This window comes from Choristoneura fumiferana, chromosome 15, assembly GCF_025370935.1.
Source record: "Choristoneura fumiferana chromosome 15, NRCan_CFum_1, whole genome shotgun sequence".
Classification (NCBI taxonomy): Eukaryota; Metazoa; Arthropoda; class Insecta; order Lepidoptera; family Tortricidae; genus Choristoneura; species Choristoneura fumiferana.
In genome coordinates, this window is record NC_133486.1 from 485,951 (window position 1) to 504,363 (window position 18,413).

The following is an 18,413-nucleotide window of genomic DNA, read 5'->3' on the forward strand; positions in this document are numbered from 1 at the left end:
AGAAAAGTTGAAAAACCCCCGACATTTTCATTTGAAAGCTTAATATTTTAAACAGCAAAAAGTTCGAAGTTGAAATCGATGCATTAGTTTGAGAGCTAAGGTGCAGTACACAGATAAACAGACAGATATTGGCGTCAAACTTATAACATCCCTCCTTTGCCCTCGGGGCTCAGTGTCGTCCAGGGTTTATCCACAAAGCGCCTAACGTTTTGTAATAGCAAGAAAAATTTACTCTATTTGTAATTTTGCTATTAATTTACTGCAGGAGACTGTAATAATGTCTAATTAATTTGCGCTTTGCTTTGATAAATCAACAAGGACAAGAATGTGCGTATTACGATTTAATTTGATTCTAGCTAGACTTTGCTATGGAGTTTTATTAAACCCTTAATTTATTTGAACTCATGCCATAATTAAAATCATGCCATAATCATTATTAATCTTATAATAAGCGCCAGCGGGACGGCAAGATACGATAAGTTCGAATTTTGAACTTGGTAGTATAAGGCCAGATTCGCGCACCCGAAAATCTTTTTATATAGTTTTATAAATTCTTATGTTTCTTTTAGTAAGAACAGGAAATATTAAGCTATTGGAAGTAGATACAAACCATATCAACAATCCTTTTAAAAAAAGTAAGTAAAATAAAAGACAAAAGTTACTTAGTAAGTAGTTTATTCTCAAGTATGTAGACGTTTAAGTATTTTGGGCAAGGTACATCATTTTATTGGGCCTTGCAAAGTATCTACTTACTTTGTTATAAAAACTTGATATTTCACATTTTAACTTAGTATCACAGACAATGTGACAGAGTTTAAATCTATCTTAAACTTAAATTAATTTATTTGTTAATAAAATTATTTATAATATTTGCTTTATCTTATTGTTAGTAAATTGAAGTATTCCAATCCTATTTATGAAAAGTGTAATCAAAGACGCCATCACCCCATCACCCATAAATTTAGTGATGTGAAAACCTAGAACCTATTGCATAATAATTAATCTATTCAGTAAATAGATTAATTTATTAATTGAATAGATCAAAGTATTTATGTCTATTTTATTATTTACAATACTTGATTTAATTCCAAAGGCTGTTTATTCAATTATAAAAGCAGTAACTATTTTTTAATTTTAAGGTTAAGTAATTAGAAATCGCTTATTCATCCGAGCATTAATCGATTTTTAAAATGTCAAAGGATCCACCATCTCTAAGCTAGTCTATGCTACTACACACGTTTCATTCAAGAAATAATGTCAGATTTTGACGAAGATTTTTCAAATGCAAAATAAATATTGAAATAAAGTGAATTTTGGTGAAAAAAGTGATTAGACGTCTAGTTAAAAGACACGAAATGTGTTATTGCTTCGATCCAGTGGGTGTTTATACAAGAATTTTGATGAAATCGGTTTGTTTACACTTTAAATAAATTGGATTGATATAACGTATAGTACAAGGTGTCGGCTAGAGAATTCAAAGCCAGTTTATGTAGAATATTATGACGGCGGTGAGAATATTATGGGAATAGTTTGATGGCGTTGCATGGTAATTCCCGACACTACTTTCGCTGTCATGATTCCAAATGCAAGCTCACTCATGTCGGAGTTAACACAATTCTGGTCATAGTACCTATAATGTTAAGGGTGTACCTAAAGCTTTAATGCCCTATTCAGACTCTACGAGGCTACACGGGAACGCAAGTGCGAGAGAGAGGAAGGTGCGCTCGTGTTCCCTCGTCTTCCCTCGCCTCGCCTCGCTGTCGCTCCGCTTTGTGTCGGTTTTTAGGGCGCGAGTCAAAGGAGAGATGAAAGTAGATGTAGCGGGCAACTGAACAAATCGAGACTGTGGAGGGTTAGCACTCCTGCAGCCTCCACTCGCCAAGACTCGTGCCGAAAGCCTCTAGGAGGCACCTCGCGAGTCTGGATGGGGCATAAATCTTTGATCTATTAAACAATCTTCGTCTTGCAGATCTTGTGGAACTCAGCTTCGGGCAGCACGTAGTCTTTGGTCAGTTGCCTGAAGACTTGAAGGTCGCAGAACGGCTCTGGACATCCGAGGATGCGAAGGTGGGACGCTATGCATTGTCCCGCTTGCTCTAAATATACGGGCTGAAAGAACACAACAATTTGTTAGAGATTTGAAGCTTTTTATAAAGCCCATCCACATAAGCAGCCGTGGCAGGCATGGTTTGATCTATGGCAGGGTTTATTAAAGTGGGGTCCACGGAGCATGTGTTTCAGGGGTTCGCAGTAGGTAGGTCATTCCATAGATGAGAGTGCGTGTATACGGGTCAGTCAGTCAAAAAGTTTAAGAAACCCTGATCTGTGGCCTCTATGGTTTCAAAAACAGGATAGAGAATCGAGACCAGAGAGATAGAGGTTCACACCTCTAATTTTTGCATGTATGTGCGAAACCACATTTTAGATTTCACCATGAGCTTTTTGATGAAGGAAAACATTGTGTGGAAACATTGTGTGTTTTAGCTCGTTTTGTGTTCTGAATTTATTAAAAAAAATCGCTGCTCTCATATTTCTACCAAATTACTTATTCATAACTAATTTATTGAAATGTAACGGTGTTCCGAAATATTTGTGTACAGTCGAGTTCATAAACTTGTGAGCAAAAATTTTATCAAAAATATCTGAACACGCTTCTACGCCGTTAACAATAGAGTCGTGTTCAGATATTTTTGATCAAATTTTTGCTGAGAAGTTTATGAACTCGAATGTACCTCGCCCGCTGCGATATATCTGATGGTGGCGGCGACTGTATAGTCCCCAGCACCAATATCTGACACAACGAAGCGTGCATAAATATCTGATACAAGTCTATTCCTAGGGCCGGTAGTAAGTGTTAGATATTTTTTCACGCTCCGCTGTGGCAGATATTAATACAGGTCACTAAGCTGTTTACCAATAACAAAGCCTCGCACTTCCATAGAATATATACTGCTCACTTTTAACGAGATACAAGTAAAAACTATTTACAAAGGTAAGGTTCCCAATCCGCAGTGGCCCCGCGTGTTAACTATGGCCCAAGCCCTCTTGTTCTCAGAGGAGGCCTGTGCCCAGCAGTGGGACGTATATAGGCTGGGATGGATGGAACGTTCCATTATGGCTTAAGAATTAGGTTGTCAGTAGGTACATAAAACTTACCAGCACGCTATACTCTCCACTCTTCGACTTGTACAGCTCCAGGGCAAATAGAGACCCATAAGCCGGCATGATCCGCTCATCACCTTCGACCCTGGACGCAGCCATCAGTCCCCCCATATTGTAGTCGTGAGCAGAGAACATATGTAACTTCTTGACCTTCTGTCCTGACGCTGCAGCATCAGCTGCCTCGAGGAACTTGTGGAGGAGCACGCCTGAGGGAGAAGACCATATTTTAGAATTGAGGTTATTTTAATATGATCATGATGGCCTTGGTGGCCTAGTGGTTTGACTTATGGCCTCTCAAGCAGAAGATCGCGGGTTCAAACCCCGGCTCACACCTTTTGTTTACCACGAGCTTTACAGTGAAGGAATATCGTGAGGAAACCTGTACAATTCTGCGAAGTAATTCAATGGTGTATGTGAAGTGTGAAGTTTCCAATCCGCACTGCGCCCGCGTGGGAACTACGGCCTAAGCTATCTCATTCTGAGAGGAGGCTGTGCTCAGCAGTGGGACGTATATACCTAGGTTGGGACATGTGATATATTTTTGACAGCCAGATCAAGGTCCCTTTAGTGTCATATTTTATACAATGTGTGTGTGTGTGTGTGATGAATAGTTTTTACTGTATTTATATAAGTATTCTGTCCCTGAACTAAAATAATTTCCCTGCTCACCCGCGACCTTAAATTATTTTAGTTCATTGATATGGACCTCCGCAAAGTAACGCCTGATTCAATAAATCATATTCTGTCCCGTAAAGAACTACGGAGACATCGGTAATACACTTTGCTAAATAAAATGTTCGCAATATTTACTACTAGCTTTTGCCCGCGGCTTCGCCCGCGTGGAATTCGGTTATCGAGCGCTGTTCCCTGAACTGTACATTTTTCTCTCGGGCCCATAAACTGTGTCTATACCAAACATACAAACACACACACTTTCGCATTTATAATATATTAGTATGGATTAGCATGCTTAGAAGATGAGCCATGAAGGAATCGCCTTCAAAACTGTCACAGTTCTAAACTTTTTACGTAGATTTGTACCCCATAAAGTCATCAACTTCAACTTCAACTTTTTTGTTTTTGGCAACCGGTCGCTTTAGGTTAGCAACCACTACTGCCAGTGACTCCTGACAGCATCAAAAGTGTATGTCATAAAATCACACTTTTATACGTAACTCGGGAGACGTTACCATGGCATTGTTTTGTTGCTGGCTGCACTAAAAAGTTTATTGACCCAAATAGGCAAACTTTCACATTACAATATAATAATAGCCATACAAGCCCTCTTGTTCTGAGAGGAGGCCTGTGCCCAGCAGTGGGACGTATATAGGCTGGGATGATGATGATGATGAATATCCATACTAATATCATAAATGCGATAGTGTGTTTGTGTGTTTGTCCGTCTTTCACGCCGTAACGGAGCGACGGATCGACGTGATTTTTAGCATAGAGATAGTTTATGGGCCCGAGAGTGACATAGGCTACTTTTTATCCCGTAAAAATGCACAGTTCCCGAGGGAACAGCGCGCGATTACCGAATTCCACGCAGGCGAAGCCGCGGGCAAAAGCTAGTAATATAATACGTATAATAAGTAAGATAACTACCTGCCAGATATACTCTGAGTGAATTTAAATTGTGACCCTTCGAATTTACGATAAGATCGCTATTTGATGAACGATTTAAGTGTTAATTAAGTTCGTAAAATACGGCACTTGGACTTACGAGTCAATTTAATTAATTAGATACTCGCGTCACTCAGGTATTAATACGTTTTTGGCCGCGCCGAGTAACCGAGTAGCAAGAGCGCTCGCGCATATTTCACGGGGGATTTTCCGTTCGAACTCACCTTGAAAACGAACCACGGATTGGTTCGAAACGTGAGTGACCCGTATATTTAAATGATTATATTTCTCACGGCACAAGCACGGGTTTCACGGCAGTTTTAACATATTATTTTACCGACTAGAAATAGGCGGGGTCTTCATTCTCATGTTGTCAGCATCCCTAAAAATCACGCAAAATTTTCGCTCGTCCTTTATTATCCGGGCAGCTGAGAAGTGTATCCCTGCCTGCGTCTGAGTTCTCGGATCGCTACAATCTGGCCGTCTTAAAATCTAGGGTGAATGGACATTTAAGGTAACGGCGCCTATTACCGTGGTACTTAAGGAAGTTTTCAAATGAGTCCCAAAAATTAAGGGTATCAAAGCTCCTTAACAAACGAGAATTTTTTTTTTATTTAAGAGCGTTTATTGAACTTTCAGTGTCTTAACTTTTTGGGCTCGTTTTAGTTATTAGTATTTGATAAAATAATTATTGAAATCAAAATACCCAAATCTTCTATTACCGTGGTAATGGACAGGCTGTGATTCCATTACCGCGAGTTGAGCTTCTATTACCGAGGGTATAAAAAAACGGCAATTTTCTACCATCGGTAAAAGGAACCCGACACATGTTTTGGAACTTAATACCGAGGGATTAAAAAAGGGTAATGGCTTTGGTTCTGTATAATAAATTGTACATCAAATTTTTTTGAGAAAATTAAATAAAAAACTAAAGTATGATTCGAATAGTGTATCCAGCCCATTGTATTTTATTATGCTTATGCCACCAGTTATAGTTTGATGTATGCATGCTGAGTAAAAGTCACAACTTTATCTAAAAAATCTGCACTTACGGTACCCTAAATGTGAATTATTTTAACAGAAAAATAAAATGTCACTCGGTAATAGGGACTTCTTTAAGAACCTATTACCGACCCAAAGACAATTGAATGGGTCGGTAATAGATTCCCAAACATTCTATTACCGAGGGTTATGCGATCATACCATCGTTAATTGGCTTAATTTGGAGTATTGTAAAATCTAATTCCGACCTATAAAACTATAGGATAGAGTTGTGTTTGAATTACAAATCAAATATACTTATTACATCCTTGGCATATAACCAAAATTACATAACTGGTAAGTAAATATAAAATTTCATCGCAATATTTAAACAACTTGGCAAAATAACGGTTTCTATAGAAACTATAAATTCAGTATTGAAGTTTTTGCTAAAAATTAAGAGTTTGTTAATACTTTTCATACCACGGAAATAGTTTTTTAAAAGCGTGAATAGATCAAGATTGAAATAACTGTAACAAATTATATAAACGATAATTTATACCAAAATAAAGCTCGAAGAACCAAAACTACCACTTTAACTATTACCGTGATGTACCACGGTATTACAATCAACAGTAAAAAATGGCGCCTATCGCCGCTGTATTTTATTTTCCATTTTAATCGTATTTCCGGGCCAAAAAATGTACAAAAGTATTCAGAACTCGTACAAAAAACTATAAAAAGCCATTTAAAAACCATAACATTAGTTCAATTGCCATAAATATTTTGTAAAACACTAAATAAGATTCGAGTCTGCTTGTATGTGGTGTCACGCGTTAGTATGGCAAATCCTCTCCCGTCGGTGCCATTTCGAAAAATCACGAATTGCGAGATGTTTGATTCATTCACATACACTAGCGCTAATAGATCCGTGAGTCGACTAAATAAGCTTTTATCTTGTAAAATATATTTTTTTAAGAAATCTATCGGTTTGATTATAAAATGCGTATTTTAAATTGCCGCGGTGATGACCGTCGATTTCGATACCCCCGGTAATAGGCGCCTTTACCTTATTAGGCAAACGTGCTCTATCATCTGCCACATCTTCGCTTACCACCAGGCGTGATTGTGGATAAACGCAAGCCCATTTATCGAAGTCAAAGTCAAAATATCTTTATTCAATTTAGGGTATAACAAGTACTTATGAATGTCAAAAAAAATCTACCACCCGTTCATAAAAACCTCTGTTGAGAAGAATCCGGCAAGAAACTCAACGAGGTATATATTTTTTTAAACAGATTTACAATATTATTAAATGAAATACAAATTTTATTTTTAACACAGTAGGTTCGCTATTTGAAGGGATCGCCAATGCGGATCGGAATTATTTCCAAATATCCCTGTCCATGATATAATCATTAACTTTATAATACGCCTTAGATATTAATGTCTTGTTGACAATAGATCTGAATTTTGTATCCGTTTCATTTGTAATATTTTTTGGAATTTTATTATAAAAACGTATGCAACTTCCCAAAAACGACTTTTTGGTTTTAGCCAGTCTGTAAGATGGAACTTTAAGCTTCCCTGTGTTTCTAGTAGCCTTTGGCTTATCGACGTTAGTGGGTATGTATAAAAAAAGGTTGCCTGGAAGAGATCCGGCAATATCCAGAGGCCGCCTATTGTTTGCCTTGTAATTTTCCTTCTGTATACCTGGTTTCTGTATCGCTTACTATTTGTGGTGTACAAGTCATTGTATTGTAAAAAAAAGAAAAATTACCTCCACCAAGTTTTTTCATCTCGTCGGTCTTGAAGAACAGCCGGTAAGCCAGAAGGGAAGCTTCGTTCAATCGCGGCAGGATAGGCTTCGACCATTCCGGGATGTCCAGGCCTAAGCTGAGCTGAAACGAAAATGCTTTGCTCAAACTTCAGAACTTTCAACAATTTGCATTGTGCAGACCACACCTCTTAGAGCGTTTTCACATTATCCGATCCGATATCGGGACACGTAAAATGTATGAAAAAAAATTACAAAGATAAAGCGCGTCAAAGTTCAAGAGTGGGTGCCCGTGATGACACGCCATGCTAAAAAAATACTAACTATAACATACGTGTCCAATTTCTCTGATTGTCTAACTGACGGACTGAATAGGTTTCTGACACTAGGTTATTCAAGCTCACCTGGCTTTTAAACAAGTCGTGAAGTGTCTCGAACAGAACCGGGTCCTCGGTGAAGTTGCGGCCAGTTTCCGCCTTCAGGAGTGGGATGAGGTCTGCAAACGGCGCGAACTCAGCGTCCCACGCCGCCATCTTGGCGTCCGCCATTAAACATTTGAAATGAGCGCAGTTCGAGTAGTAGCGTAACTGAAACAAGATAAAGTTTTTGTTAAAAAAAATACGGTAAAAAGAAACGGCATAAAGAAGTAAGAATTTAAAAGAAGGTGCCATGCGTCGATGGTACTGCAATGCCGCGTACTAACAATTGGCTAATGCCGCGTAACCAAGAATGGCTAATGCCGCGTAACCAAGAATGGCTAATGCCGCATAACCTACAAAAAGTAGCAAATTGAGATTTTATGGCCAGTATAATATAAACGCAAAGATATTTTAATCTTAACGCTCTCCTGAAAAAAAAGTCAATGTTGGTTTCGCTACGCGCAGTATCATCGACGCATAATGATGATGATGATGATTACCAAATACAACATATCGCACTCAGAGATCAACACTGGGTTAACTCAACATAAATGGTGCATTACCCTCAAGACGTTCCAGACATTGAATTAAGCCTAAATTAAAATGATACATTATTTAGACTTGATTCGCTGCTGATATCATCAACATACATCAACATCAAATGGATAGATCTGAATAAAATAATAATCTGAATCTGATATAAAAGAGCCAAAAAATACCATTTGTTCAAATATTCGTCGCGAATTACGTTCGCTAAGTCTTTGTGTTTTTATGCGTCATACCTAGAAATGTCACTTCTGTACAATATTTATTTAAACTACTTGGCTCTTAAAATTTGAGCCACCTGTGTATATATACGTATTTAAATTTAGAGGAAAACACATTTTCATAGAGAACTTAAACGACAAAAAAAACAGGTTTCTTGGCATCTTTCACTAAGGCATAGAGATAGATCATTATGGATGGGATCACCTAGTGAGAGGCATGCCAACGCTTCATGTTCAACGGTTGGTTATCTCTCCTTCGAGCGATGTGGTCCGCCCATTGCAACTTCAACTTGCATATTCTTCGAGCTACGTCGATGACTTTAGTACTTTTAGTATTTTTATTAACTTCATACTATATTTTCATTTATCAAATCAGAGCTGTTCAATCACAAACAATCAACAGTATCTACTAAACATAAGTAATATTAAACATAATTAATTGAGTAATTCCAGTTGAAAACAGCAATCCAACTGTGACAAGGTAAGTTAATTCTAAAAGGAAACGGAAGAAAACGCTGCTTACCTACATTCATTAGGTTTGTAATGTAACATAATTTTATTTTATACCCTGAGATGCGGACGGTTTGGTAAACAGGGAAAAATCGTAGAAAAAACATACGCCTCGGTGTTTATTGTGTACCTAAGATGATTGACAGTCATAAACGAAAAATGTACTTTTAATACAGTAAAATGTCAGCCAGTGTAAATTTGTACTGTATTATTTTTAGACATCTAAAAGTGAATATTTGGAATCGATTACACTCGCTGCAAATATCGAAGACATAATAAATATACAAAAAGACACATTTGAATCGAGATCCTCTTCCTCTTTAGGAGTCGCTCATTTTTTGATCAGTTTTTAGCAACAAACCACAGCGAGATTGGACAGAGCTGTGCTCGGGGTTTCTCTACGAGGGGATACTTAGAAGAACGACGGTCACCGACATAGCCAAGCGAATCAGCTCGTTGAAGTGGCAATGGGCACGCCTTATAGCACGGAGGACACGTCTGTTGTGGCCGAAAAGTTCTCGAATGAAGGCCACGAACCGGCAAGCGCAGCGTAGGAAGTAGGAACCAACGAGATGGACGGATGACCTGGTTAAAGCCATGAGTGCAAGGTGAGGCCGCTTCCAATCGAAGCAACTGAAGATCTATGGGGGAGTTCTATGTCTAACAGTGAACCTTTTACGGCTGATACGGTGATGATGAAAACCACTAGCCAAGTGGTTAGAGAACCTGACTGCGAAGCTTGAGGTCCCGGGTTCGATCTTGGGCCAGGGCAGATATTGGTATGAATAATACGAATGTTTGCTCTCGGGTCTTGAATGTTTAATATGTAATTAAGTATGTATTTATCTAAACATGTTTATCCGTTGCCTAATATCCATAATACAAGCTTCGCTTAGTATGGAACTAGGTCAATTGGTGTCAATTGTCCCATTATATTTATTTATTTACTTACATAATCTTCACTCAGCGGTACAGTAGTATACGGCACCGGCTGCCACACTTTCCCGATGCCATCGTCCCACTGTTGCTCTATTTCCGGAGGGTACGCCGCCGCCATGGCCATTAGGGCTGTCATCTTCGTCCGCTCCTTATCCGTGGACCGAACCGCCAGCTCATCTTGAAGGTACAGGGTCGAGAGGATATTGTGACCCTGGATGCCGTAGCGTTGGCGGAGGAACTTCCCAATCTGGTAGGCGCGGCGTTTTCCCGTCTGTAAAGTAAGTTGAAATTTTTAGAAACGAACGACCATCGATGGCTAGGCAGAACGAGAAGATGGCCAGATGATTTAGACGCGTATGCAAGGGATTGGCCATACATTGCGATAGACCGTTAGGTATAGGTAAAGAGGAGAGGCTATTGCACATGGTCCCACGGGACACTATACCAGGAGAGCTAAATAGCAGATTGTACAACAAGAGCATAAAACGTGTCATTTTACCCGAGACGTTCATTCAGTTGTATACCTACATTTAGTTTAATACTAGTTGAACACCTATGTAGATTTAAATTATGCATTTCGTTTGCATGCAAACTGCAGATAAGTGAAATTGTTATGCAAATCATGACGTACCCTATGCTGCCCGATATCACATGCACAAGCAAACTTGGTGTGAGTTGCAGCATGTTAATATTATTATAAAGATATCAAATGTCAAACCAGCTGTCAAATCTTCGGTTAAGTTAATTTCCGCAAGCCGAAATTTACCAGATCAACATTACAGAACACAAGAAGAATTTTATTAATTTACAAATTCAATGGAACAGGCAGGCTTGGTTTATTCTCAGCAACTTTATGGGTAGTTTTCGGGGTAAAAAAATAGTAGATTGCACAACGAGAGCATAAAACGAGCCATATTACCCAAGATGTTAATGTAGCCACCCGAGCCGGTACGTGGATAGACACGTCGAGGGGAAAATGGGTTTATTGCTCGAGTTTTACACTCTGCTTTTCACTTCGATTGAGAGGAAATTAAAAAGCAACATTGAAAACAATGGTTCTCTTACGTATTTACCATAGGTACCTTTAATTTTTCATGCATTGCTATATTGTTTGTTTTATTAATTGATTTTAATTGATTTTATTTAAATACAGGAATTTAAGAAAAAATAACCATATAAAACTTAACTATAAACTAACTACCTAACTTAAAAACTTATACCTACTAAATCAATGCTAAAATATTTTTAAAAAATATAGAAACTTTTTTGTTTATTGCTGTTGACAACTATTTATTGCCTAGGTCTTAGATTAGACGAAGATTTTACTTTATGTACTAGAGCATAAAAAGTCATTTTATACGCCTTTTTCCAGTATGAATAAGAACTTTACGAGCATGAGAAGTGAAAAATATTTTTTTAGAACTGTTACCTCCTCCTTTTACGTAAGACATTTAGACAATCTAGTGGTAATGGAACTGTGAAGACGACGCTAGGTATATTATTTGTGTGGATTAATAATTAATGAGTGTAAAAGAGGCATAACTAAGCTATCAAGAATAACAACACGTGTTTAATTTATGTTTGTGCGTAGATGATACATTGAGATGATTTTATTTAAATTTCATCATCAGGTACACTTATCAGTTTTAAAACAATCACATGCGATAAAAATGTGATCTTTGATATTCTTATTTAATTTTGACACTGGCCGATATCGCAAGATAACAAAAAGTGATTTAACCGTGACAATTAAGTTTTTATAAATAAAACATAAGTGACTCTGATACGCGCACTGAGGATTTTTTTTTAATCATTTGGTCAAGTATAACGTATGTTTGATAATTTATATGCAGCTATGGATCGCAATATCCTGCATGGTTAACATGTATGATACTTAAAAATACCTATGTTATAATATTTCTATGAAAAACAAAGTTTTTTTTGGAGTTTAGTGTTTTCTATTCCTTTAACGCCATCTAGCGGTGTTTTGCCTGTATAAAAACTCATCGACACCAATTGATCTAGTCTCAAAGTAAGCAGTATTATCAATCACAGTAGTAACCGACAAATATTTTCGGTTTCTAGACTTAACGGACTTATATAAAAAAAAATAAATATAATTAAGTATATAAATATGTAGATGAAATCTTAGTTACTTATTTATGCGAGATGAAGATTTGCGCACACGCACAGTACATGTCGTATGTACCATAATCAATTTTATTATAAATTTTAATTATGATTGGTTTATTGGAGTCTTTTTGTATTTTTTATTTCAACTCCAAATTTTGTTACCTTTACGGGTATCCCGTGAAACCATATCGAAAATACAAATATATTGATTGCTTAGTAGCGACATCTCTTGTCTGGGTGAGCGGTTGGTTCCGAAAGAATGTGACGTCTCTCGATGAGAGCGGAACATAGATGTCGCTAGTGCTGCTGCATAAGTAGCGTAGTAGAAATAAGCAACCTGAGATATGTATGCATAGGAAAAATTCGTGTCTAGATTCCTGTCCAGCGGTGGTGTAGGGGTTATAGCACGCAGCACGGATTGCTGAGGACCTGGGTTCGATTCCCAGCGCTGGTCTCTTTTTCTGGTTTTTCTGTGCATCCATGTCTCAGTTTGTATTTTCGATATAAATTTTAATGTTAAAAAAACGTGACAGCCCTAGAAGACTTGTCCCAAGCTACTAAGAACGGCGAAGTATGCAGCTGGGGCTCCTCCCACCCGCGTCTCACCCCTCACGCCCCGCACGATTGCTTTGTCTAGTCGTCTCCGTCGGATTACTGTAGGGAAACTTGTTATACCATGGTATTATCATAGAACCTTACATTTGTCAGCCCCTCCAGACCTTCTATGTATGTGATGTTTTTCAGCCTTTCAGCCTGACTGGAAAGTGACAGTTCGTCGGAGTCAGGTGACCTGTCGCCGTGACGGTTGACCTGAAAAAGTAGAATAAAAATGTCTACTTATTTATTGAGAAATTAATCCATAGGTTGACACTGGCAGCTACAGAATCAACAATGACAGCCATAGAAATGTCACATTAACCAATAAATAAAAAAAAAAACAAAAAACACGAGGGCACTGAACATAGTCTAAAAAATCTGGGGTTCTTAACTCATTAAAAATATGGTTCCCTGATCAACAATTAAAGTCAAACTACTTAATACTATAAGAATAATAATTTTAAACAAATTTAAACTTTATAAATCAGAAAACAATACGTGGCTACACTCAAAACACATTCCAGAATAAAATGAGAATATGGCCGCCGTGATCGCTCTAGGTCCGCTCGCAAGACGGGCCGCGCGTTTGAAAAGAACTGAAGTCCAGTCCAGTACGTGACCTTAATATTAATTCTTTCGACATTTACTTATCCTTGAGAAACTGGTAAAAATAATATCTTGATTTCAATAAGCCTTTCGGCGATCTTGTCATCATGTTTTTAAACTTAATAGTTATATTTTAATGGAGCACTGTTAATTTTTTTAATAACCAGTTAACCGTTGGGGGAGAAAAGTCCTCGCGTGGAAACCACGAACCGGAAGATGAAGCAATGTAAAGTCCTACTAGATAGACTGACGACATCGTGAGAGTTGCGGGCAACCAGTGGATGCAAGTGGCGGGTTTTCATTAAGGCGTTTTTAAGGGGGAGCGGCTTTGCTCAGCGTGGAGTGGACGTCTTCTGGATGATGATGATGATTGATGATGACTGTAAAGCCAAGTTTAGACCTGGAGGATAATCTTGCAAGTTGCATTACATTGCGGCGCTCGATTGACCACTACAAACTCGTTGGTTTTACGGCCGCGCAATGTAATGCAACTTGCACGATTTTTCTTGCAAGTCTTAACTTGGCTTAAGATTGATATCTATGGTTAGCATAAAATGAAATTAAAACCAACTACAAACCAGCACGACATTTTAATTATTTCTCAAATAATGATAATCATCGATTGTTGCACTTAATTACTATTGTTTTCGATATAATCACGATCCGCCGACAGATGGGCACGTGCCGGCGATAACCCTTGTAATATTAAAGATAAGTTGTGACGTAAATTAAGAAACGGAATAATTAAAATAATTTGACATACATTCTATGTTTTACTTGAGATATTCACGTGAGTTTGTTAGATAAAAGAAAGAGTTGCTATGTACAAGTCGTGTCAATACAGACCAATCGTGCTGCCTGATAATAGAAAAGGATCATAAATAATTTTATGCTGTTGGTTGTATATTTGGATGAATTTTATTTCTTTTTATTGTTATAATGGTTTTAGTTCTTTACAACGGTTCAAAACAACCAAATATCAACGGAAGTACTAACTGAAACATGCATGCACAAAAAAAAACAGAAAAAGAGACCAGCTCTGGGAATCGAACCCAGGTCTTCAGCATTCCGTGCTGCGTGCTATACCCGTGCACCACCACTGGACAGGAGTCTAGACACAAATTTCTCCCATGCACCACACATTTCAGCCTGTTTTTTTCTTAGTTATTTCAGCAGCGACACTAGCTCTCCCTCTCTCGACTCTTTTTCTGTTTTTTTTCACGTTGGATTTCACGGGATGACCGTAAAGGTAACAAATTTAGAGTTGGAATAAAAAATACAAAAATACCCAAAAACCAATCTTAACCAAATATCAAACGATAAATAACACTCTACGCATAGCTGTTGGTCTCCGGCTGGGAGTTGGGATCTGCGTAAGTCACAATTGTGTTTCTTGTGGGGCTCCACCCCGCCACCGTGGCCTTTCCTGCTCCTCGGGCGACTGCCGCCTGTCCCGCCACGCAGCTCTTAACGACATTCTCAGAAGGGCGTTCGTTAGTGCCAACGTTCCCGCTGCTCTGGAGCCCCAGATTGTACGGATCGATGGCAAGCGCCCTGACGGAATGTCGTTGATACTCTGGAAGACTGGCCGTGCGGGGGCGGCGGTAGACGCCCGGGAACGCCTCAAGGTCACAAAATATTGCTGTCTCAGCGCCCAATCGCCCAATATCATTTCTTTGCTTTCGGCGTCGAGACTCTAGGTCCTTGGGGTAAGGGTGCGCTGGAGCTACACAGGGAGCTCAGCAATAGGTTAAGGGAGGCAACAGGCAACCCTCGCGCCGGCAGCTTTCTCGCGCAAAGAATCTCAATCGCAGTTCAACGCGGGAATGCTGCCTGCGCGATGGGCACCATGACAAGAGGCCCACCTCTGTTTTTTTTAAATTAAAGTTTTAGTTATTTTAATTTAATAGTAGTTTTAGTCCTATGGATATTCTGTATTTTCTTAATATTTCCTAATAAATGATTTTAATTGCAATAACAAAGGTAAAGATCAATAAGTCACAAGAAAATAACCAGCGACAGTTTACAGAAACCGTTTCGAAAACCAGAATATAACAAAGACGGAAAAGTGCAAAACCATGACACAAAACAACAACTTACTATCGAAAAAGCCTACATTTAAACAGCGATAACTTTTTTCACCCAAATATTTGGGACTCGGTGCCATAGTAAAAGTTTTAGAACTAAAAATAGGCTATCCAGTGACATATGCAGCATGCGGCGAACGACTCAGTGTAATGCCGTTTTAGGCTAACTTACGCAGACATGCGTAACCTAATTATTGTAATTTTACTGAGCGTGTGTGATATTTGACAGTCATTGACATTTACACCCTTAGAAGTTATTTTGACAAGCATATAATTTGACATCCTGACAGTACGATGTATACAGAAAGTACAATACTACTGCATTACTGATAACAACACTGACGATGAATTGCTAATTGTATGTGTGTTATCATGCTGGATTTCTTGCATGAGTTTTTGTATGACCCGATTGGAGCCGATCACGGTCGGTCAGAGTGCCTTCAACGGCCAAGGGTGAGTCGGACTCGTATACCGGAAGTCGCATGTCGAAATATATAGGTACGCTAGAAAATAATTACCTATTTATTTTAGCAGATTAGTAATTATGTTAGCAGAGTCCGGTTTCTTATCAAAATGTGTGCAGTGTGGGGTCATTATAATACTGGTTAGTTGGGAACTTTTTTCATTAGGAGTGCGGCCTTGAAAAGAAACAAACTAAACTTCTAGATACTTTATACGGAACCTTCGATGCGCCAAGAAACGGTCACGTCCTAATCCTAATGTACAATAAGGAGTTTATAAATACATAAATAAAATATAAGTGTCTGGTTGTAACGATGTTAACACCACTGCCAATTAAAACAGTGTAATTACGAATACATGCATAAACAAAGGCATTATTGACAATACTGAACAATAAGGGACCTATATGACATGTGGACTATAAAAATCGCATTACTGTTTAAAATGCGTTATTAGTTTTTAGAATAGGTATCTCTAACTGTCGTAATAACGCACTTTTGTTTATAATTTTATTTACTTACTAGCTGTTGCCCGCGGCTTTGCCCCCGTTGTATTTTTTCTGTATTTTCTGTCATAAAAACCTTCTCCTGATAGTAACGAACACAACAAAAAAAGAATTAGCGAAATCGGACCAGTCGTTCCCGAGTTTTGCGCTTAGCAACACATTTTATGATTCATTTTTATTTATATAGATTTATTATACACCTAATGTTAATAGTGTCTATAACTAACTATAACTATTGTGGTTGGTAAGATATGTATATTCCTCAAATAACAAAACACAGACAACAGAACCATAAAAGATTGCAAAAAAAGTAGTATAATCAAGTCTACGTCTTAAAGTCATTTAAATAATAAACACTACACGTGTTATCTAATGTCAGTTCATATATAATATAATAAATATCATATACATGATGGTTTTTATCGAGTTTAAACGAAAGATAACAAAAATGACGATTATGTTACGCTTGAAAATCGAATACCTACTCTAAAATATCAGCGAATTTAAAATTGAGAAGGGATTATTTGAGATAGTGCTGTCTTTGTTGCGCACTAGTTTCTTCACAAGAGATGAAGGAAGAACTGCGTTTATTTTTTTCGCCTTTCTTCCTTTCGCAGTAGCACCTTCACTTCTTGAAAATATGAAGAATGAATATATTATGATACAGCTCCGTAAAATGTCATTACACATTTTAGGTAGACAGGCTAGGTAGAATTCTTACAATTCTCTCATCAAGTTTGTAAATAATGACTGTCAAGACTGTGTGTCATACTTGTTACGACCATTTTTTGGCCGGATGCTGCACTTCATGATGAAAGCAAGCCGCTTTGCACAGTGATAGTACAGGGTAAACTGAGTGATTTGACCCGCAATAGCGGAAGTTTCACCCCTTAGGAACAGAGATGGCGCCACTTCTTTAAAAAATATTTCGAAGAATTCTACAAGCTAAAGTAATAGACCGATTTCAATGTTTAATATCTCAAATGAGAGTCTATTATATACGTTACTTATAAAAAAATATTTACTAAAAACTTTTGGCAAAAACGCCATCTTAAGTTTTTTTTTCTTACCTGATTGGTAGTTTTTACTTGATTGCTTTAAAAAAACTGTATGCAACACGAATGGTTTAATGCATATACATATTACTGAGTACATAACGAGTATTTAAAAAAAAAACCGACACCAATACCTAGTTTAGCCTGTATTATCACTGTGCAAAGCGGCTTGCTTTCATCACGAAGTGCAGCATTTTGTCTCTAACAAGTATGACTATTAATAACACGGTATTTTCCATCAACGAGCTGAGCCGTCTATCTAAGTTAAGAGGAATCAAGAAAAATACGGTGCATAATTGTCTAATTGAATGACTTTTTTTCCGGATACCATTTGATTCTCTAAAAGGAATTTGATATTATTATTATTTTAGTCGGTTTGATTTTCAATGCAGCAACGGTTTTTATAGAAAAAAATTGAACGCCATTTTACTTATTTTGAAAATAAATTACTTTCGAGTACTTTTCCTGTAAGTGCGGTTGAACTACCACCCTGTACACATACTCAACTGGTTTGGCTACACCTAAGCTGCCTAACGATTAATATTCTATTCACGATTGTAAATTAATTTTTTGACCATGTTTTTTGACTGTATCTAATTCTAAAGTTCTCGTGGACCGAATGAATATAAATATGAACCGAAATAACTGGAAGAATAGCAATTTGAAGTGGCAACAGACAACCGTTCGGGGAGAAAGGTCCACGCGGGCCCATTGTGAATTGGGAACTTCACACACATCATTGAATAAGAGCTAAAAGACAGGCGAAATATCGCTAGATGGCGTTAGTAAC

The 18,413-nt window shown here is 37.9% G+C and overlaps 1 protein-coding gene across 1 annotated transcript; it reads right to left on the reverse strand.

The window, feature by feature from the left end:
• Positions 1 to 658: 658 nt before the first annotated feature.
• Positions 659 to 13,121, reverse strand: LOC141435817 (prostatic acid phosphatase-like; the record flags this gene model as incomplete). Its single annotated transcript, XM_074098642.1, is given in 6 exon segments — positions 659 to 2,109; positions 3,157 to 3,368; positions 7,547 to 7,667; positions 7,948 to 8,130; positions 10,192 to 10,449; positions 13,011 to 13,121. Coding segments are annotated over 6 exon segments (1,047 nt in total), but the record flags the coding sequence as incomplete, so codon positions are not given.
• Between the last annotated feature and the right edge of the window lie 5,292 nt (positions 13,122 to 18,413).